Here is a 21614-nt window from a genome sequence, read left to right as displayed (position 1 = left end):
TTCCAGCATTTCTTAGTATGCAGCTCCTGCTTCCAATGATAGTGAAGCAGGAGAGCTAGGTTCTTGTCTCATGGAGTCGAAGAACGAATCTCACCAACAAAGGAGAGTGAGTAAAGCTAGAAGTTTATTAAGCGGGGATACAGAGAGAGCTCTCAGAAGTGAGAGGGGTCCCAACAGAGTCACCACTGGGGGCTTATCGGCTTGGTCTTTTATTGAGAACCTAACCAGGGAGTGTATAGCCTTGAGGTTTTTTGTACCATCTTGAGTGAATGGCATATGGCTGTTTTGGGGTCTGGCGAGTCTCTGTAACTACTTTGTAGCAGTCAAAGGAAGCTATTCCTTAAAATTTGGAGCCAGCAGGCCAGATTTACTTCCTTGTCCATTTTTGTTGCCTTTGTTTCCTTGGGATTCATAGGAGCCTGATTCTGGGCCTCTCCTTTATCTTTCCCTCTCTAGCCCCTTCTATCCCTAACTCAATAGCACACAAGTGAAAATCCCAGTGGTTTGCAGAGTGGTTAACCAGGCAAGTATGGGGATTCAACAGATAACTTCCTTTGGATGAAGTTATTTAATCATGCTAGTAATACCAAAGAGGAGGACTCCTCAGGTTAAGCCTTCCTGGAAGAGGTAGCAGTTGAGAAGAGTTGTAATTTAGGATTTTAGAATTCTATGACTGGACCTAACCTTGCAGATCTCTTAACTTGTTAAAACTGCGGACCAGGGATCCCTGGGTGGCGCAGTGGTTTGGCGCTTGCCTTTGGCCCAGGGCGCGATCCTGGAGACCTGGGATCGAATCCCACATCAGGCTCCCGGTGCATGGAGCCTGTTTCTCCCTCTGCCTATGTCTCTGCCTCTCTCTCTGTCTCTCTGTGACTATCATAAATAAATAAAAATTAAAAAAAAAACAAAAAAACAAAAAACTGCGGACCAGAAACCGTGACATTCTGAAGGCCCCTCAGCAGCTAGTTGGTATCAGTGTGGCCACCCTGCTCACCTCCCAGGTTTATGCTCTTTCCACTACGCATGCTGTTCTGCAGGTGAGAAGGCCAACATTTGCTTAGTTACTGACGGTGCCTCTAAGTCTTCATTCACTGAACCCAGCCTGATCCTGTAATTCTTACAATTGCTGGAGATCCAGCAATTCTGCACCGCTGAGCCACCCATGCGTCCTGCCTTTTTTTTTTTCATTTTATTTATTTTATTGTTTTATTAAAATTCAATTTGCCAACATAAACACCCAATGCCCATCCCATCAAGGGAAGGGCCGCCTTTTGGTGTTTGAGCCAAGCGTCCAGGAGATAGATTGGTTTTTAGTTTCAGAATGTAAACGAATTTTTAAGATCTATATCTTTACCTCTATGTATCTTTAAAGATCTATATATAGATCGAGATAAAGATCTACTTTTTAAGAGAGCAACAGCGTCCGCGGGGTGGGAGGGGCGGGGCTCGGGGAGAACCCGGCTCGGGCTCCGCAGGGAGCCGCGGGTGCGGGGCTGCGGGCTGGGCCCTGGGACGTGACCCCAGCCCGCGTCCAGGGAGGGGGGTTCATCCGACTGCGCCACGTGCCGGGTAGGAGCAGCGACCCCCGGGCCTCCCGGCTCCCGGCTCCCGGCCTCAGTTTGCAAAGTCGCTCACGCCGGAGCCCAGGTCCCACCTCTGGAAGGCGGGCTCGGAGCCACGCGTGGGCGGACCCGCAACCTCCGATTGGTGCGGGCGTCGCCATGCGCGGGGCGGGGCGGGGCACGGCTCTTCCGAGCGGAGCGGCGCGGACCGGCCCGGCTTTCGGGGACCGCTGCACGCGCGCCCGCTCGCTGCGCCCCGCCCTGGGCGTCTTCCTCCGCGGCGCGGCTCCGGGCACCGCGGCGGGCGGGCGGCGGCTGCCCCGGGGTTCTGGGGTCGTGCGCGCGGCTGCCGCTCGTCTGGCGATGGCGCACGGGCCGCCGCTCCTGCTCCTGCTGCCGCTCCTGCTTCTGGTCCTGCGGTTCGGGACGGGCAGCTCAGGTAGGCCCGGGGGGGGGGGGGGGGGGGGGCCGGGGAGGGCCCGGGGGCGCGGCGAGGAGGCCTGGGAAGTGCCCGGGATCGAGACCCGCCTCGGACTCCCAGCACGGGAGCAGGGAGGGAGCAGGGAGGGGAGCCTGCTTCTCCCTCTGCCCCCCCCCCGCCTCCCCCCCACCTCGGGCTCCCCGCACTGGAGCAGGGAGGGAGCAGGGAGGGGAGCCTGCTTCTCCCTCTGCCCCCCACCCCCACCTCGGGCTCCCCGCACCGGAGCAGGGAGGGAGCAAGGAGGGGAGGGAACCTGCTTCTCCCTCTGCCACCCCCGCCTCCCCCCCACCTCGGGCTCCCCGCACCGGAGCAGGGAGGGAGCAGGGAGGGGAGCCTGCTTCTCCCTCTGCCCCCCCCCGCCTCCCCCCCCACCTCGGGCTCCCCGCACCGGAGCAGGGAGGGAGCAGGGAGGGGAGGGAGCCTGCTTCTCCCTCTGCCCCCCCCCCCGCCTCCCCCCCCACCTCGGGCTCCCCGCACCGGAGCAGGGAGGGAGCAGGGAGGGGAGGGAGCCTGCTTCTCCCTCTGCCCCCGCCCCCCAGTCTCTCTCTCTCTCTCTCTCTCTCTCTCTCATTGATAAATAAATAAAATCTTGGGGGGGGGGAAGAGCAAAGTATAGGGATAGGGGGGTGGGGGCGAGTAGGAGAGGAAGCAAGAAAACGCTCCTCCTCCACCTGCTGGTGAAGGGGCGTGGTCTGCGGAGGCTCATCCTAAAGGACCCGGAGGGGTGTGTGTGGATCCAACGGGAAACAAGGCAGCGAGGCACGTGAAGCTCGTTTAGACGCGCTACCAGTTCTTAACCGGTATGTGAGAGGCTCAGTGGAAATCGCATGCGAGAAAGTGTTGATGGTCAGAGGGAAGACAGGGCCTTAACACTGCGCCTCCTGTTGAGATAGTGTCTAACTTCCTTACGTGAGAAGCTAGTTGAAAGCTGCAAGTGTGCTGCGCTGAAGGCAAAGATAGATCGTCGTTCTGGAAAGAAGCTGGAAGGTGGTCCCAAGTTCATGAAATCTGGGGATGCTGCCATTGTTGATATGGTTCCTGGCAAACCTATGGGTGTTGAGAGCTTCTCTGACTATCCTCCTCTGGGCCGTTTTGCTGTTGGTGACATGAGACAGACGGTTGCTGTGGGTGTCATCAAAGCAGTGGACAAGAAGGCAGCTGGAGCTGGCAAAGTCACCAAGTCTGCCCAGAAAGCTCAGAAGGCTAAATGAATATTATCCCCAATACCTGCCACCCCAGTCTTAATCAGTGGTGGAAGAACGGCCTCAGAGCTGTTTGTGTCAATTGGCCATTTAAGTTTAATAGTAAAAGACTGGTTAATGATAACAATGCATCGTAAAACCTTCAGAAGGGAAGGAGAATGTTTTGCGGACTTTTTTTTTTTTTTTTTTGTGCGTGTGTGCCAGTTTTAAGTTATTAGTTTTTAAGATCAGTACTTTTTAATGGAAACAAGTTGACCAAAAATCTGTCACAGAATTTTGAGACCCATTAAAACAAAAGTTTAATGAGAAAAAAAAAAAAAAAGCTGCATTCAGAGGTCATAGAATAGAAGTTAAAAATAATAAGATGTCACTTGAAACTTAATAAATTGGCCAGAGTCCACCAGGATGTGCCAAGTGGTGCTGGGTGGACGGACAGGTGGGGATGTGGGAATTTAGGAGACCGGCGGGGTGTCCATCACTGGGGCTGGGGATGAGCCAAATGTGGGTTTGCATGTGGAGAACTCACTACCTTCAACCGGTGGACTAGCTGTACCCACTTCTCATTACCTTCTACCAATGGACTAGCTGTACACGCAGCAATGAGACAGGATTTGAAGCAGTTGCGAAGAGCAGAAACAGTGACAGGTAACTCCAAACCATTTTCGTAAGTTTGAGAAACAAAACAAGGCAGTGTTAAAGAGAACAAAAACAGAAGCTTTAAACAGCTTAGAATGGTAACCTGTTAGGGAAGGGAGATGGATATAAAAAAAAAAGGGTAAATGGTATTTCTATACACTGGCAGTGAGCAATTCAGAATAAAATCAAGAAACAATTCGATTTATGACACCACCAGAAAGAATAAAATACTGCGGAATGAGTTTAACAAAAGAAGCACAATAGTTTTACTCGGAAAACTATAAAGCTTTTTCTTTTTCTTTAAGTATTACAGTTTATTTAATGGCATTAAATAATAATCATCATCATTACCATTAAGTAATCATCAAATTATCAACGGTAATCATCAAATTAGCAACGGTTATCTTCAAAAGTTATTACGCTAGGTTTGCTGTCATTTCTCAAAAAAAAATCAGATGCCTTGAATCAGAGACATTTCCTACATAAGATGCATCTTATAAATCAGAATTGGTCTATCACCAGCACTGATAAAACCAGACCTAGGGAAGGAACTAAGTCTGGGGACACATGCATGGTCTTAATATAGCAAATGTTTAGCCTGCTCTGATTATTACAAAATCAGAACAGTGAGATTATTCGTGGTTGACAAAAATTTAAGAGGATCTAAATAAGTGCGATGGGAAAACATCCTGTCTTATTAAGTCTTTTTAGGCCACCCTAACAAATACCTTAGAGTGAGTGGCTTAAACAACAGATTTATTTCTAACAGTTCTGGAGGTTGGGAAGTCCAAGATCTAGGTGCTGATTTAGTTCTTGGATAGGGGCTTCCTCCTGGCTTGTGGAGCAGTACCCTCTTACTTTATCCCCTGATGCTGAGAAAGAGATCTCTCATGTCTCTAATAAGGACACTAATCCCATTCATGAGGGTTCCACCTTCATGACCTAATTACCTCCCAAAGGGCCTGCCTCCAAATATCATCACATTGGGCAGTAGGCCTCAACATATGAATTTTGGAGCAAACATTCAATCCTTAGCACATCCCAAAAACACATCCATGGATTAGAAGACAGCATTGTGGCAGCCCGGGTGGCTCAGCGGTTTAGCACCGCCTTCAGCCCAGGGCCTGATCCTGGAGACCTAGGATCGAGTCCCACGATGGGCTCCCTGCATGGAGCCTGCTTCTCCCTCTGCCTGTGTCTCTGTACCCCCCCCCCCCCCCCGTGTCTCTCATGAATAAATAAAATCTTAAAAAAAAAAAAAAAGGCAGCATTGTTACGATGGCAATTCTCCCCAAATTAATTTACAGATTCACGGCAATTCTTGTTAGAATCTCAGAGCATTTCTTGGTGGAAATAAATACACTAATTGTAAAATTCCCATGAAACTGCAAGGAACACTGAATATTGAAAACAATCTTGAAAAAAAACAAACTTGAAGGATCTTATATGGATTAATGTGGAGCTGTGAACTTAGAGCCCCTGTACCTGAGATACTCCCTCCCCCACAAAAAAAAGGAATTTGCTTCCAATTATGTGGCAGCGTTTGAGAGTAACATGCCTATGTTTTTTCCAAGGGTCTCCCATAACTGAGTTTTCTTATTGCCACAGGTCTGCAAGTGGAGATGGCAGGGACGACTCAGAAGGTGCTCCTAAATGATAATGCCACTATTGTCTGCAAAATCCATGGTTACCACCATCTGGACATCACAGTTATGGGTATTACCTGGTATCGGAAGCATCAGGCCTCTGCAACAGAAGTTAAACTGTTTGAGTTTTTTGATAACCATCAAATGATATTACGATCTGGAGCCCACGTGTCTGAAAGGAGGCTGCAAAGGGGGGATGCCTCACTCCAGCTGCCAGGCGTCCAGCTGAAGGAAGCAGGAGAGTACCGATGTGAGGTGGTGGTCACCCCTTACAAAGCAGTGGGAACAGTCAACCTGGAGGTTGTGGGTGAGTACCTGGGGGCAGGGCCCTGTGGTTGCCATGGTGCTGAGGCTTGAGGTGGAGCTGTGGGCCAAATGGAGCAGAGGTTTGGAGCATGGGCCAATCTGTAGGATAGACGTGAGTTTGAGTCCTGGGCTTCTATGGACAGTTGGACAACTTTGGGCAAGTTATTAATCACATAGAACCACGTTCTGAACAAATGTAATAATACTTACCTTGGGGGTTTATTGTGGGGAAGAATCTATGAAAAATGCAGGTAACACTTAGCATAGTGCTTGGCCCATTGTAAACGGTCAGTGAAAGATAGCTATATTAATTATGATATAATTCACTTAGTGTGTGGACGGTGCATGTTCACTGTAGAGGTATCTTTGAAAGGTAGCTGGGAAGGGAGAGAGGTGCTGGGCTCTGGTTCCATAGATCTGAATCCTGTCTTAGCTTTGCTGCTTCTAAATTGGGTGATTGGCCCAGCCATTTAACATTTTTGGGCCTGAATTTTCCCTTGTACAAAATGGGTTGATAAATCATACCTCTCTTGTAATAGTCTGAGGATTACATAAAATAATGTATGAAAATGCCCAGTTGGGAACTGCTGTGAAGTAGGTGCCCAGTGAAGACTTGTAACAACAGCAACACTATCCTCCAAATGCCTCTTTGAGCTCTACTTTTCTTTATTATGATGGGTCTGATAACATGTAGATGAGCTTTGGGGGTGTATTCGTTGGCTAGGGTTGCCATAACAAAACACCACTGAACCGAATAACTTAAATAACAGAAATTTATTTTCTCACAATTCTGGAATCTACCAGTCTGAGATCAAGGTATCAGTAGAGCTGGTTTTTTTTTTTTTTTTTTTTTCTGAGGCCTTTTTGCTTGGCTGATGGATGGCCATCTTCTTCCTGTGTCTTCACATATCCTTCCCTCCGTGCACGTGTCCTACTCTTTTCTTTTTGCAAGGACATCAGCCCTATTTGATTAGGCCTCAACCTAGTGTCCTCATTTTAATTGAAATTACCTGAATAAAGATCCTAATTCCACATATAGTTGCAGTCTGAGGGATTGCGGTTAGGACTTCAGCAGAGGAATTTTGAGAGGCCACAATTCAGCCCATAAAAGGGGGACAATGTCTAGGAGCCCCCTAGAATTGTACTTAGGACTTTTTGATATTTTGTACATACTAAATTGGGGGATGGGGATGTTAAATTAGGATTAATTTCCTCTGCAACTGACAGGAAGCTTAAGATAAAAATATTTTATTTTGTTAGATTCATTTATTTATTTGAGAGAAAGAACATGCAAGTGCAAGTGGGATAGCAGGGAGGGACAGAAGGGGGAGAGAAAGAGAGAGAGAATCTTAAGCAGATCCATGCTGAGTGTGGAGCCTGACATGGGGCTTGAACTCAGGACTCTGAGATCATGATCTGAGCTGAAATGAAGAGTCTGCTGCTTAACCAACTGAGCCACCCAGGTACCCCAAAATGAAAGTATTAAAAAAATTAATAGGCTTTATTTTTTAGAATAGTTTTAGATTTACAGAAAAATCACAAAGACAGTACAGAATTTTCATATTACTCCCATGTCTGCACACCATTTCCTCTTTTATTAATATCTTGTACTAGTATGGTCTATTTGTTATAAATTATGAACCAGTATTGATAATTATTATTAATTAAAGTTCATGATTTATTCAAATTTCCTTAGTTTTTAATCTAATGTTCTTTTTCTGTTCCAAGATCGCATCTAGAATACCACACTGCATTTAGTTGTCATGTGTCCTTAGGCTCCTCTTGACTCTGACAATTTCTCAGACTTTCCTTATTTTTGACAACTTGACCTTCTGAGGAGTAGTGATCAGGTATATCAGAGGATGCCACTCTAATGGCATTTCTCTGCTGTTGTTCTCATAATTCACTGGAGTTATAGTTTTGGGGGAGGAAAATCACAGAGGTAAAGTGCCATTTTCATCCCATCCCATCTAATTGAACAATTTATAACTATTGGCGTTGACCATAATTATTTAGCTTAGTAGTATTTGCCTTGTTTCTCCACTTGGAAGTTATTCTCCTCCCCCTCCTTGTCATGCTATACTTTGAAGGGAAGTCACTCTTTGCAGCCCACATTTAGGCTGTGGGGAATTATGTTCCCCCTCCTTTAGGGTGGAGTAGCTACATAATTTTATTTTTTATTTTTATTTTATTATTTTTTTAGCTACATAATTTAAAAAAAAAATTTTTTTTTTTATTGGAGTAGGAGTAGCTACATAATTTATTTGGAATTCCTCCACACAGATTTTTCTCTTCTCTCTCACTTATTAATTTGTTTGATCATTTACTTATTTTAGGATGGACTCAGGATATTTATTTTGTACTTTGGGTTATAATCTAATGCTACTTTATTTATGTTGTTGCTCACATTCTTCCAGCTTCGGCCATTGGGAGTATTTTCAGTTGATTCTTGTGTCTCTTTGACATACCCTCATCATTGTGGGGTTTTGTTTTACTTTAAGCACTTTCTTACTTTCTGGCACTACAAGATGCTCCAGGAAGGATCATCTTGTGTGTTTCTTGTCCTGTTCCCAGAGTCAGCCAGTCAGCCAATTACGTGAGGAATTCTCCCTGGTTCTCTCTCTATTTTTTTTTTAAGATTTTATTTATTTATTCATGAGGGACACAGAGAAAGCAGAGACACAGGCAGAGGGAGAAGCAGGCTCCCTGTGGGGAGCCTGATGAGGGATTCGATCCTGGGACTATGGGATCACACCCTGAGCTGAAGGCAGATGCTTAACCACTGAACCACTGAGCCACCCAGGTGTCTCCTTCCTGGTTCTTTTTTTTTTTTTTTTTTTTTTAGAAAATGATATTAGAAACCTAAATCTGGCACTAGAGGTATTTGTTACCACTGGGGTATCATTGCTTCTAGGCCCTCTGAACTGACCGAGCAAAGAAATAAATATGTGTTTGTATACTAATCTGTGCATATGCATTTATCTGTAAGTATTTCTATTCATAACCATCTGTGTCTATATTAAATTAAATATTCATTCTTCATGATGCCCCTAACTTTAATCTTTTACCATATGAATCATTCTAGCCTCCTCCCCTTGCCTATATGCAAACCCTCACTCATACCATGAGAAACCTGGCTCCTGCCACCCCCTGTTTACATAATTGTTTAATTCCAGTATACATCTGGAGCCATATCTGAATTGTTAACCTTACTGCCATGAGGAACAAGTTTGTCAACCAGAGTACATTATTTGGTTGCAGTTCTTTTTGCCTTTGTTCTTATAGACTCCATCTATTTCACAAGTTTCTTGGGTCAACACTTTTCTTCTGTTCCTTGGAGTGAGGTTGTTTCATACATGTGAAGTACACTTAGATTTGCTTGTTACAGTCTACCTTTTTTTCTCTCTGTTGGGGTCCTTGAACTCCTAATTTTTTTTTAAATTTTGCATACCTTAGGGTTCACTCTTTGTGTTATAATTCTGTGATTTTGACGTATCTATGATATCATACATCTACCACTACAGTATCACAGAATAGACGACTTACTGCCTTTGCTTCACCTATTTGCCCCTCCCTCAGGACCCCTTGCACCACTAATTTTTTTTGCTATCTCTATATTTTTTCCTTTTCTAGAATGTGATATAATTGGAATTGGAATCATCCAGTATGTAGTCTTCAGACTGGCTTCCTTCACTTAGTAATAATATACATTTAAGGTTCCTTTGTGTCTTTAGGGTGCCTGGATGGCTCAGTTGGTTAAGTGATTGACTCTTGATTTTGGCTTAGGTCATGATCTCAGGGTCCTGAGATCAAGTCCTGAGATCAAGATCAGGCTCCATGTTCAGCGAGGAGTCTGCTTAAGATTCTCTCCCACTCCCTCTGCCCCACTCACATGTGCTCTTTCTCTCTCAAAATAAATAAATATATTAATTAAAAAAAAAAGACTCCTCTGTGTCTCTTTTTTTGGTGGCTTGATAGCTCATTTCTTTTTATCACTGAGTAACATTCCATCTTTTGGAGGTACCTAGTTTATCCATTCACCTATTGAGAAACATCTTGATTGCTTCCAGTTTTTGGCAATTAGGAATAAGGCTGCCATAAACATTCAGGTGCAGGTTTTGTTTAGATATTATTTCTCATCTCCATTAGGTAAATACGTAGGAGTGTGATTGCTAGATCATATGCTAAGACTGTGTTCAACTTGTAAGAAACTACCAGTTCTTCCAGAGTGACTATATCATTTTGTATTCCTACCAGCAATAAATGAGAGTTCCTGTTGTTTTGTATCCTTGTCAACATTTGGTATTGTTAATATTTTGTATTTTAGCCATTCTAATAGGTGCGTAGTGATATCTCATTTGTTGTTTTAATTTCCAATTCTCTAATGACCTATGATGTTGAGGATCTTTCCATTTGCTTTTTTTGTTGTCTGTCTTCTTTTAAAAGATATTTGTTTAGATATTTTGTCCATTTTTCAGTTGGATTTTTTGTTTTCCTATTGTTGAGTTTTAAGAGTCCTCTATTTATTTTCTTATTTTTGAATCTTCTGTATATTTTAGATACAAATTCTGTATTAGATATGTGTTAGATGTGTGTTCCCAATATATGACCTGTGTTTTTTCATTTTCTTAACAGTGTGTTTTGCAGAACAGAAGTTCTAAATTAAAGTTCAGCTCACCAATTTTTTTCTTTCATGGATCATGCTTTTGCCCTTGTATCTAAAAGGTCATCATGGGGGAGCACCTGGTGGCTTAGTTGGTTTAGTGTCCAACTCTTGATCTCTGCTCAGGTCTTGATCTCAGGGTGATAAGTTCAAGCCTCATGTTGGGCTCCATGCTGGGCATGGAGTCTACTTAAAATTAAAAAAAAATTTTTTTTAAATAGAAAAAAAAATAAAAGCTCATCACCAAACTCAGGGCTACTTAGATTTTCTCTTATATTATCTTTCTAGAAATTTTATAGTTTTATGTTTAGGTCTGTGATCTATTTTGAGTTAATTTTTGTGAAAAGTGTAAGTTGTATGTCTAGATTCCGTGTGCAAAGTTTATGCATGTGGATGTCCAATTGTTCCAGCGTATTTATTGAAGATTATCTTTTCTGCATTGAATCGCCTTTATTTACTCTTTTGTGAAAGATCAGTTGAATACATTTGTGTAGGTCAATTTCTGGGCTCTCTCTTCTGTTTGGTCTATTTGTCTATTCTTTCACCAATACCATGTTGTCTTGATTATTGTAGCTTTATAGTAAGACTTTAAGTCAGGTTATGTCAGTCCTCCAATTTGTTCTTCAGTATTGTGTTAGCTATTCTAGGCATTTTGCTTGTCCATATAAACTTGAGAGTCAGTTTGTCAATATCCACAAAGTACTTTCTGGGCTTTTGATTGCATTGAATCTATAGATCAAGGTGGGAAGAATTGACATCTTAACAATATTGATTCTTCTTTTCCATGAACATAGAATATTTCATTCATTTAGATCTTTGATTTCATTCACTGGAGTTTTATAATTTTCTTCATATAGATTCTGTACCTATTTTGTTAGATTTAAACCTAAGTATTTCTTTTTTTGTGGGGAAAAGGGAACACTAATGTAAATGGTATTAGGTTTTTATTTTTTTTATTTTTTATTTTTTTGAAGATTTTATTTATTCATTCATGAGAGACACAGAGAGAGGCAGAGACACAGACAGAGGGAGAAGCAGGCTCCCTGCAGGGCTGAAGGCAGGTGCTAAACCGCCGAGCCACCCAGGCTGCCCTGGTATTGGGTTTTTATTTTGAAATTCCAGTTGTTTATTGCTGGGATATTAAAAAGCAACTGACTTTTTATTTTTTCAAGGTTTTATTTATTTATTCATGAGAGACACAGAGAGGCAGAGACATAGGCATAAAAAGAAGCAGACTCCCTGCGGGGAGCCCAATGCTGGACTCCGTCCCAGGACCCCGGGATCACAACCTGAGCCAAAGGCAGAGAGGCTCAAGCACTGAGCCACCGAGGTGCCCCAGAAAGCAACTAACTTTTAACCTTGTATCCCACAATCTGTTGTAATTACTTACTAGTTGTAGGGTTTATTTTTATTTATTTTTTTTTTTTAGTTGTAGGGTTTAAATATTTTTTGGTCAAGTCTTTGGATTTTTTTTTATGTAAATCATATGTCTGAGAACAAAGACAGTGTCATTTCTTCCTTTTTAATCTGCGTATCTTTTATTTCCTTTTCTTGTCCTATTATACTAGCTAGAGCTTCCATTATAGTATTGGATAGGCTTGGTTAGAAGTGATACCCTTGCTTTGTTCCTGTCCTTAATTTCTCACCATTAAGTATGATGTTAGCTATAAGTTTTTTGTAGATGTCCTTTTTCAAGTTGAGAAAGTTCCCTTGTTCCTGGTTTGCCTAGAGTTTTTAACATGAATGGGTGTTGGATTTTGCCAAGTGCTTTTTCCGCATAATTGATATGCTCTTAAAATTTTTCTTCTGTAGTCTGTCGATGTAATAGATTATATTAATTGACTTTTGAATAATGAACCAGTCTTGAATATCTGGAATAAATCCAATTTTGTTGTAGTGTATAATTATTTTTATACATTGTTGGATTCAATTTGCTAATATTTTGTGAGGATTTTTGCATTCAGTGTAATGAGAGGCATTGGTGTGTAGCTTTCCTTTTTTGTAATGCCCTTATTTGGTTTTGGTATTAGTGTATTTCTGGGCTCATAGAAAGAGTTAGAATATATTCCCTCTGCTTCTAGTTGCTAGATGAAATTGTAAAAAATTGGTATCATAATTAACTTAAATGTTTGGTAGAATTCACTATTGAAACCATCTGAGCCTGGTTCTTTCTTTTTTTGAAGGTTATTATTTATTGATTCAATTTCCTTAATAGATGCAGGCCTATTCAGATTATCTATTTTTTTCTTGTGTGAATCTTGGTAATTTGTGTCTTTCAAGGAATTGGTCCATCTTATTTATCAAACATGTAGGCATAATGTTGTTCATAATATTCTTTTACTACTCTTGTTCATAGTGTCAGTAGTGATCCTTCTTTCATTTATATTAGTAATTTCTATCTTCTCACTTTTTTTTTCCTTAACCTAGAAATTTATCAATTTAGTAATCATTTCAGAGCACCAGTTTTTGGTTTCATTGATTTTCTCCATTCACTTCAACTTCATTGAATCCTGCTCTAATTTTTGTAATTTCTTTTCTTCTGCTTGTTTTAAGCTTAAATTGCTCTTCTTGGGATGCCTGGGTGGCTCAGCAGTTGGGCGTCTGCCTTTGGCTCTGGGTGTCATCCCAGAGTTTCGGGATGGAGTGCTACATCGGCCTGCTTCTCTCTCTGCCTATGTCTCTGCCTCTTTCTCTGTGTCTCTCATGAGTAAGTAAATAAAATCTTTATAAAAAAAAAAATAATAAAATTGCTCTTCTTCCTCTAACTTCTGAAGATGAAAGCTTATTAAGGTAGTTGATTTTATATCTTTCCTCTTTTCTAAAATATGTATTAAATGCTATACATTCCCCTCTAGCCATTTCTTTTGTTGCACCTGCAAATTTTCATAAGTGATATTTTCATTTTAATTTCATTTAGTTCAAAATATTTTAAAAGTTTCTCTTGAGATTTTTTTCTTTGACCCATATATTATTTAGAATAGAAGTGATTTATTCTCCAAGAAATTTGGCATTTTTCCAGCCATTCTTCTGCTTACTGATATCTAGTTTAACTCTACTGTGGTCTGAGAACATACTCTGCATGATTTCTATTCTTTAAAAATGTTAGATGAATTCTGTGAGCTAGAATGCAGTTTATCTTAGTGAATGTTCCATGTGACCTTGGGAAGAATGTATATTTTGCTGTTGGATAAAGTATCCTATTGATTAATTTGATCCAATTGATTGCTGGTGATGTTCCTTTGAACTATTTTCTTACTGCTTTTCTGCCTGCTGGTTTATCAATTAATGAAAAATGAGTGTCGAAATCTCCAAACTATAATTGTGGATTTTTCTGTTTCTCCTTGTAGTTCATTCAGGTTTTGCCTCATGTATTTTGACATTATTATTATTATTTTTTAAAGATTTCATTTATTTATTTGAGAGAGAGAGCAAGAGAGAGAGTACCAGTGGAGGGGTGGAGAGAAGGGAGAGGGAAAAGGAGCCGCCCCACCTGAGCAGGGAGCCCAATGTGAGGCTTGATCCCATGACTTGAGGCAAAGGCAGATGTTTAACTGACTGAACCACCCAGGTGCCCCCATTTTTTGTCTTTTCATTGATGTGTTTAGATCATTCATTTGAAGTGATTATGTATGTGGTTGGATTAGTATGTACACATTCTATTTGATGTCTTTGTTCTTTGCTTCCTTTATCTCTCCCCATCGTTTTATTGTAGAATAAGCTGATTGATGATAAAACATAAAATTTACTCCTGATACTTGATGTTACAAACTTTATGGTCTTTTAGATATGCGGGATCTTTGGCACAAACCCCATTATTTGAGCTCTCTTAATCGCTTTTATGATTCCTTCTGTTTCTTCCCACAGAGACTTGTTATGTGCTTTCCATAAATGCATCCAGTAAATAAAGAAATAAATTGAGACAAAAGCTGTACTCCCTTATAATCTACACATTTTCCACGCAAGATACATTTTTTTAAGAGCCTCCTTGTAAGGATTTTCCATCAAGAATGGGCAGGTCCTCATTGCTGGCTACCTGTTTTCTTTGTTTCCCTCTTTCTTAAATAGAATCAGTGACTTGCAGCTCTCTCAGTTTTCATCCACTGTTCTCACCCTGGAGCCCTGTTGCTGTGGTGATAAAGGGTTGCAAAGGGGAAGCAGACAATCTTACCATTAAATCTCAATTCTTGAAGTCCCCTGAGCCCTTAGGCTATGACCTTTAGAAGTGTTTGTAGGTGAGACTAGAAGGCTATAGGGGGCTAGAGTTAGGGCTAATCATCCTTATCATCCCTAATCAGAGAAGGCTCTGGCAGTCTTTTCTCTTAAGCATCCTTTGTTGTGGTTAACGCACCAGGGATATTTTTAGTTACTTTTCCTCTCCCCTGAAAATAGGAGGGGATTTTTATAGAATCTTCACTGCTAGAACCTGGTGGGTTTCCTGGAAGTAAAACCCATGAAAGTGTGGTGGTCCCCATGAGACTGGGCCCCCAGGAGTTTCTTCTTGTCAAGCTAGTTCATGCTCTTTCTTTAGTTTTCTTTCTTTACCGGTTTATGGTCCTAGCATTTGCTTAAGATCTTGGCTGTGATTCTCTCAATCTGTCTCTCTAGTTTTCAGGGTGCTGGTTTGCCCTGATACCTTAATTCTCTCATGGATTTAAGAGAACCTGTTGATTATAGTTTGTTCAGCTCAGCTTTTTTCTTGTTATGACTTTCAGGGTCTTTACATGTCAGAAGGGAAACCAGAAGTCAACAATGGCTTTTTTAAAAAGGTAGTTTGTTGTCTTTTACAGAAATGTAACCAGTCCAAGGCAGGTATGGCAGTTCTATGACCATAGGGGACCTCGGATCCTTTTATCTTATCACTTTGCCATTCTCAACATGTAGCTGCCACCTTGTGTTTGGAAGTGGCTTCTCCATCTCTAGCTGTCATGTACTAGTCCAGCCATTCTGCAGGAAGGAGGAAGGGGGAGAGGAGAGGAGAGCACAGTCCTTTTCTTTAATATACACTTGTTATTTAAGGATACTTCTTGGAAGTTGCTCTTATCACTTCTGACTACATCCAAACGACGAGACCCTAAGTTCACAGGGCTACAGGGAGGTTGAGAGATGTAGCTTTATCTTGAATATGTCATTGAAGAATGAAAATTGGCCATTAGTAGTCTCTACCACAATAGTGTTCCAAGGCTTTCCTCAGATTTTCAAAGGTGTCTATGACACAAAGGATCTTAAGAAACTCTACTCTATAAAATTGCTGTGAGAGTAGGGGACCACAGCATATCAGCTAACACTAAAACCAACATACCCAGAATATTTAGCCTAAGCAGAATCCCATTCAGTATGCTCACCCTTTCTGAAGGCTTGCTGTGCTCTCCTCTCCTCTCCCCCTTCCCTCTTTCCATGTTACGGTAATAAACTGGTCCCTACCTCCCCTTGAAACATGACTTCTCTCTCTTGGCAGCTTACCCCGTCAGCAGCTTGTCTCCAGAGCAAGCCATGGTGAAAGAAAATGAAGAACAACGTATTTTGTGTATGGCAAGTAGGTTCTACCCCAAGAACATTACCATAACATGGAAAAAGTGGACCCCAAAGGATCCCCGGTATCTGGAGATTTCTGAGGGCATCATTACTAATAGTACCACCGAAGATGAGGATGGCATGTTTCGTGTCACTAGTTACTTGATGGTGAAGCCCTCTTTGGAAGACAATATGACTGTCTATCAGTGTGTGGTATGGCATGAATCCTTGCCAACCTCCCAGAGCCACAACTTCACCTTGATTGTGACAGGTAAACAGCCTCCTGAACATTTCCCCTGCTCTTCACCTTGAGGTCGGGTAATGTAAAACTTTGGTTTCCAGGCAGTCTAGGGGAAGACGGACAGTGGGGAAGATAGGAAGCTTGGCCTGGCATAGCTCAGCCCCAGAATCAGCAGTCCAGACTAGGTCTCTAAGCCAGGGCAGATGGTCAAGTAGGTGGAAAGTGGTGACAATAGTCTTCAGATGGAAATAGGGCTACTTGTTAGCTCATGGCAGTTTATGTGATCTGGGTGGTCTCTATGGCTTAGAGTATAAAGCTTACTAGCTACAAAGATATTCCTCTGAAGATAAGAGTCTGTCAGGGACCAGGGACTCAGCCCTGCCAGCAACTCTTCTGCTCAGGCCCCAGGTCCACTGCAAACTGTTGGCTGGTAGAGGCTGCGTCAGTAGTTCTGTCTTATGAGTTGTGCCCATGATGGGGAGGCCATAGTAAGGTGGTCCTGCAGATGCCCAGGACTTTCCCCAGGCACATTGGATCCTTAGCTCAAGGTCTGCAGCTCACTATAGAATCCCTCCTGCTGGTAGGATGAGGTCCATGGAGCTCATACCTTGGCTTCCATGGTCATGGCTCTGGTTCTGGGTAGGTATGACCCTGCTGGTCGAATGCATCCGCCTGGAGCTAAGAGGGGTAAAGCAGGCAGGGTGGGACTAGCGGCCCTTGGGGATGTGGTCTGGGTATCTAGTATGATCCTGGAGCGAGAGAGGAATTATTCTTGGAAGTAAGGGCTAGGAATATGTGTGGATGGTGTGTGAAGAGATGTGTGCAGAGTATATGTAGGGCGTGGGGAGTATGAAATTGAAATATGCTTTGTGTGTACGGTATGAGGGGTTTGTCTGGGTTATACATATGTTTTAGTCCATTAAGGTTGCTATAACAATTTGCTGCAGTTTGGGTGACTTCAAAACAACAGAACTTTATCTTTCACAGTTTCAGAGACTGAAGGTTTGTGGTCATTGTGCCATGCCAGCATGGATGGGTGAGGACCCTCTTTTGGGTTACAGACTTCTTATTGTATCCTCACGTGGTGGAAGGGATGAGAAATATCTTTAGGGCCCCTATTATAAGGGCACTAAATCCATTCATGAGAGTTTCACCCACCTACCTCCTAATACCATCACATTGGGCACTAGGATTTCACTGTATGAATTTGGGGGGAGCATACATGTTCACTCTATAGCAGTTAGATGGTGCTGTAGTTTGGAAGCTTTGAACATTGCATGGCTTATGTGTGTGGCATGTGGTGTTTGATATTGCAGTGTATTCTAGCAAGTGCTAAACACGCGGGGTGTGTTGGTATGGAGGTGTATGTGATAGGAATGGAGGGTGCCATGACATGTGGCAGAGGGTCACAGGGACAGGGAGAATGACATACAGCCACAGATCCTAGCAGTGGTTGTATGGTCTCTGGCTCTGGCCAGGAATTTCTTCTTAATGTTTTCTCCCTTTTTCCCTGCAGAAACAGAGAAGACAACTTTTGTTTGGGACAACATTGTTATCAGCATTGTAGTAATCTTAGTAATTGTACTACCTTGGTTATATGTACTTTTTAAGAGAAAGGTAAGTGGCTCCATAGCAAAGGTTAACTCTGTGTTTTAGAGTTGGCTTTGGGAGTTCAGGGATTATTGTCAATGGATGCTGTTGAAGACTTCTTAGGATTCATACTGGGGTATTCTAAGTGTGGTGTGTGTTTTGGTGTGTGGCTTTTTCTGATGTTATGTTGATGAGCTTTTTTCTGATCTCCACATGGTGGTTTGTGGCTCTGGGGAGAGCATAAAGCCCCTGCCTCTTTGTGATATATCAGTTTCACTGTGTATCAGACCTGACCTTATTGGTTCAGGCCAGGGTTTTGAACCGTGTATGGGCTGTACTGTTGTTCTCACACATAGAAACCATGGCTTCAGAGGTCAGAATTCCTTCTCCCAGGTGCTCATATTTTGTTAACAGCTGGGGTAACTCGCCACCAGATTTATTGGTTTAACCAGGGATTTCTTTTTTCTTTTTCCCCAAAATTTATGTATTCATGAGAGACACACAGAAAGGCAGAGATATAGGCAGGCTCCCCTTTAGGGAACCTGATATGGGACTCAATCCCAGGACCCTGGGATCACAACCTGAGCCAAAGGCACATGCTCAACGACTGAACCACCCAGGCGCCCTAGCCAGGGATTTCTAACCCTCCCTAAGTGTTTCCCAACTAAAGCATGTTTTCAAACATGTTTATCCTTGACTATGGCCCAAAAAGCAAATAAAACAAGTCAAACTGTAGAGGCCCAAAAGACCAGTGTAAACATGTTGGTTAAAATGGTTCTACATAATAAAATTACCCTCAGATATTTATGGACCAGCCAAGACAGAATCATTATAAATCTCGTAGGAAAAGTGCAATACTCGGTTAATTAAGAAGAAAAGGCTATTTGTTTGTTTGTTTTTTTAAGGATTTTATTTATTAATCATGAGAGACACACAGAGAGAGGCAGAGACTGGCAAAGAGAGAAGCAGGCTCCATGCAGGGAGCCTGATGCGGGACTTGATCTGGGAACTCCGGGATCACGCCCTGAGCCAAAGGCAGATGCTCAACCATTGAGCTACCCAGGTGTCCGAAAAGGGTACTTGTTTATCAAAAAATTGCCAACTGATTCATGGGATTTATTTTTCTGATGCGACCTAGGCCGATGAGATAACTAGATACAGAGTGGTTTTCAAATGTCTCTTGTGATATTTGTGAATATTCTATTTCTTGCATTCCTCTGACTTCTGATAATTCAGGTGCTATCACGGTAACCTCACATTTGGCAATGATACTTATTGAAAAAGAGACTCAAGCCTTTGTGATGATCCTGGATTATGTGATGGTTTGGGCCTTCACCCTTCCTCATACCCACGTCCTCTGCCATGCAATTTGCTAGTGTCCTCCAACGATGGGCTGCCTCCAACACGGGGCTCAATCTCCTGACTTGCTTTGGCCAGTAGAATGAGGCTGAAGGGAAAGAGGGCCTATTCTAAATTTAGGCATCAAGGGACTTTCTGTGTTTCCATTTGCTTTCTCTGGTGCTTCGGATATTAGTTAAGAGGAGGATGCATCCATGTGAGCCTGCTGGGGGCTGAGTGACAGCAGAGAAGTTAGAGCTGTACTAACTAGGAAAGGTTGGTCCGGATCACATGATGGCCCACAACTCGCAGACATGTGAGCGAATCTAGCTGAAATCATCAGCATTCAACAACCGTGAATGCTGCCAAGAGTCCAGCCAACTCTCAAATGCATGAGAAATACATACTTTTTTTCCCCCCCAAAAGCCACTGTATTTTAGGCTGGATTTTACATAGCGAAGGCTAACCAATACAGCTTCTCAGGGAGTTGAGTTTTAACTAGAAAGTGTGGTTGCTATGGAGATGTGCTGCTGAGACCCCTTGGAGAGAGAGAGCCAGGTATGGAGCATACTCAACCAACATGCTCCAGCTGTGGCACGTCAGGGATCCACTGCAGTACTAGAACCTATGTCATGCTCTCCTTGGGCAGCCCCAGAAAATAGCTGAGAAATGCAGGAGTTTTAGAGCTCCCCACTGGGGTGGCTGAGACTTTCTAAGACATGCACTGTAGTCTGGGGATCTTGCTACCCAAACCTCCCTTCTTCCTTTACAGATATGATACCTACATCATGATCTAAGGCTTTGTCCTCATACTCATGCACCCTCTCTCCTTTATCTTTCACAGGGACTATGCCAAACAAATCCCTTATCCTCTACCTTAAGAGCTTCTCCTCAGAACATCCAAAATGATATAGGAAGGATTGAAGAAGTATAATGAGGTGCTTTCATTATGATGTATTCATGGCTTATTCACATGGAGGAACCATAGAAGAATATTGGAAATTCCTACACAGAAAGATTTCTCAGCGAATGCATAAGGACCTGAAATTACTTTTCCCAGCGGCTTAGGTAGCTTGCCCAAGAGCAGACTGTTCAAGACATTTTCTTTTATAACTTCCTGCCAATCAGCTTATCCAAGAAAAAGAAAGTAACACTTTCCAAAGAAGACGTACAGATGGACGACAGACTTATGAAAAGGTGCTCAACATTACTGATCAGGGAAATCAAAACCACAATGAGATACTACTTCACACCTATCAGAATGGATAGTATCAGAAAGACAGGAAACAACAGGTGTTGGTGAGGATGTGGAAAGAAGGGAGCCCTAGTGCACTATTGATGGGAATGTAGATTGGTAGTAGCCACTATGGCAAACAGAAGGGAAGTTCCTCAAAAAAGTAAAAATAGAACTACCAAATGACCCAGCAATTTGACTTCTGAGTATTACCTGAAGAAAGTGAAAACACTAAGTATAAAAGATCTATGTCCCCTTAGATCATTGAAGCATTATTTACAATATATAAGATAAGGAAACTCGTGTCCATTGATAGATGAATGGATGAAGAAAATGTGATATATATATATATATATATATATATATATATATATATACATATAATATATATCTATAACATCTATTATATAATGTATGTGTATAATTATCTATAATGTGATACACATCCATCCATACACATATATAATGTAAAATATAATAATAGAATATTATTCATCCATAAAAAAAGAACAAAATCTCCTCATTTGCACCACCACAGATAGACCTTGAGGGTATTATGCTAAATGAAATAGAGAAAGACGAATACCATACGATCTTACATTTGGAATCTAAAACTTCTTTTTTTGAAGATTATTTATTTATTTATTCATGAGGGACACAGAGAGAGGCAGAGATACAGGCAGAGGAAGAAGCAGGCTCCCTGCCTGGAGCCTGTTGCGAGACTTGGAGGGCTACTCTCCTCCATACCACCCTGGAATCACGACCTGAGCCAAAGACAGATGCTGCACTGTTGAGTCACCCAGGTGCCCTCACATGTGGGCTAAAAACAAAAAGAAAAACCTAAGCTCGTAGCTAACAGCACAGTGCTAGGTGCCAGGGGTGGAGTGGGTGGATGAAATGGGTGAAGGTGGCCAAAAGGTAACAGACTTATGGTTATAAAACAAATTATGGGAATATAATATACACCACGGTGCCTATAGTTAATAATACTGTAATGCATATTTAAAAGTTACTGAGAGTAAATCTTAGTTTACAAAAACTTTTGAGAAAAAGATATTTTTATAAATATCGTGACAGATGTTAACTGTACTTATTGTGGTGCTTTTTTGCAATACATAACAACTTTTGAATCATGTTGTCCACCTGAAACTGATATAATAGTGTATGTCAATTATACCCTTCCCCCCAAAGTAACACTTAGATT

At 42.2% G+C, this 21614-nt stretch overlaps 1 protein-coding gene and 1 non-coding gene across 5 annotated transcripts; one reads left to right on the top strand and one right to left on the bottom strand.

Annotated features, from left to right (window-relative positions):
• Positions 1-1778: 1778 nt before the first annotated feature.
• NCR3LG1 (natural killer cell cytotoxicity receptor 3 ligand 1) lies at positions 1779-20763 on the top strand. 4 transcript variants are annotated; one of them, XM_072725473.1, is made up of 6 exons: positions 1788-2001; positions 5490-5834; positions 15952-16278; positions 17236-17284; positions 17765-17865; positions 20021-20580. In XM_072725473.1, exons 1-5 carry the CDS (start codon positions 1926-1928, stop codon positions 17856-17858), a joined length of 891 nt encoding a protein of 296 aa, XP_072581574.1. In that variant the 5' UTR covers positions 1788-1925; the 3' UTR covers positions 17859-17865; positions 20021-20580. The 4 variants fall into 4 exon arrangements, with proteins under 4 accessions (XP_072581576.1, XP_072581574.1, XP_072581575.1 ...); XM_072725475.1 differs by lacking the exon at positions 17236-17284 and having other exon boundaries at positions 1779-2001; positions 20021-20763; XM_026008177.2 differs by lacking the exons at positions 1788-2001; positions 17236-17284 and adding an exon at positions 2636-2843 and having other exon boundaries at positions 20021-20372.
• Positions 4392-4523, bottom strand: LOC112927117 (small nucleolar RNA SNORA72). Its single transcript, XR_003236462.2, has one exon. It is a non-coding gene; the product is annotated as a small nucleolar RNA SNORA72 (small nucleolar RNA).
• Positions 20764-21614: the final 851 nt, after the last annotated feature.

This window comes from Vulpes vulpes, chromosome 11, assembly GCF_048418805.1.
Source record: "Vulpes vulpes isolate BD-2025 chromosome 11, VulVul3, whole genome shotgun sequence".
Classification (NCBI taxonomy): domain Eukaryota; kingdom Metazoa; phylum Chordata; class Mammalia; order Carnivora; family Canidae; genus Vulpes; species Vulpes vulpes.
This window is presented reverse-complemented; position numbering and strand designations above follow the sequence as displayed.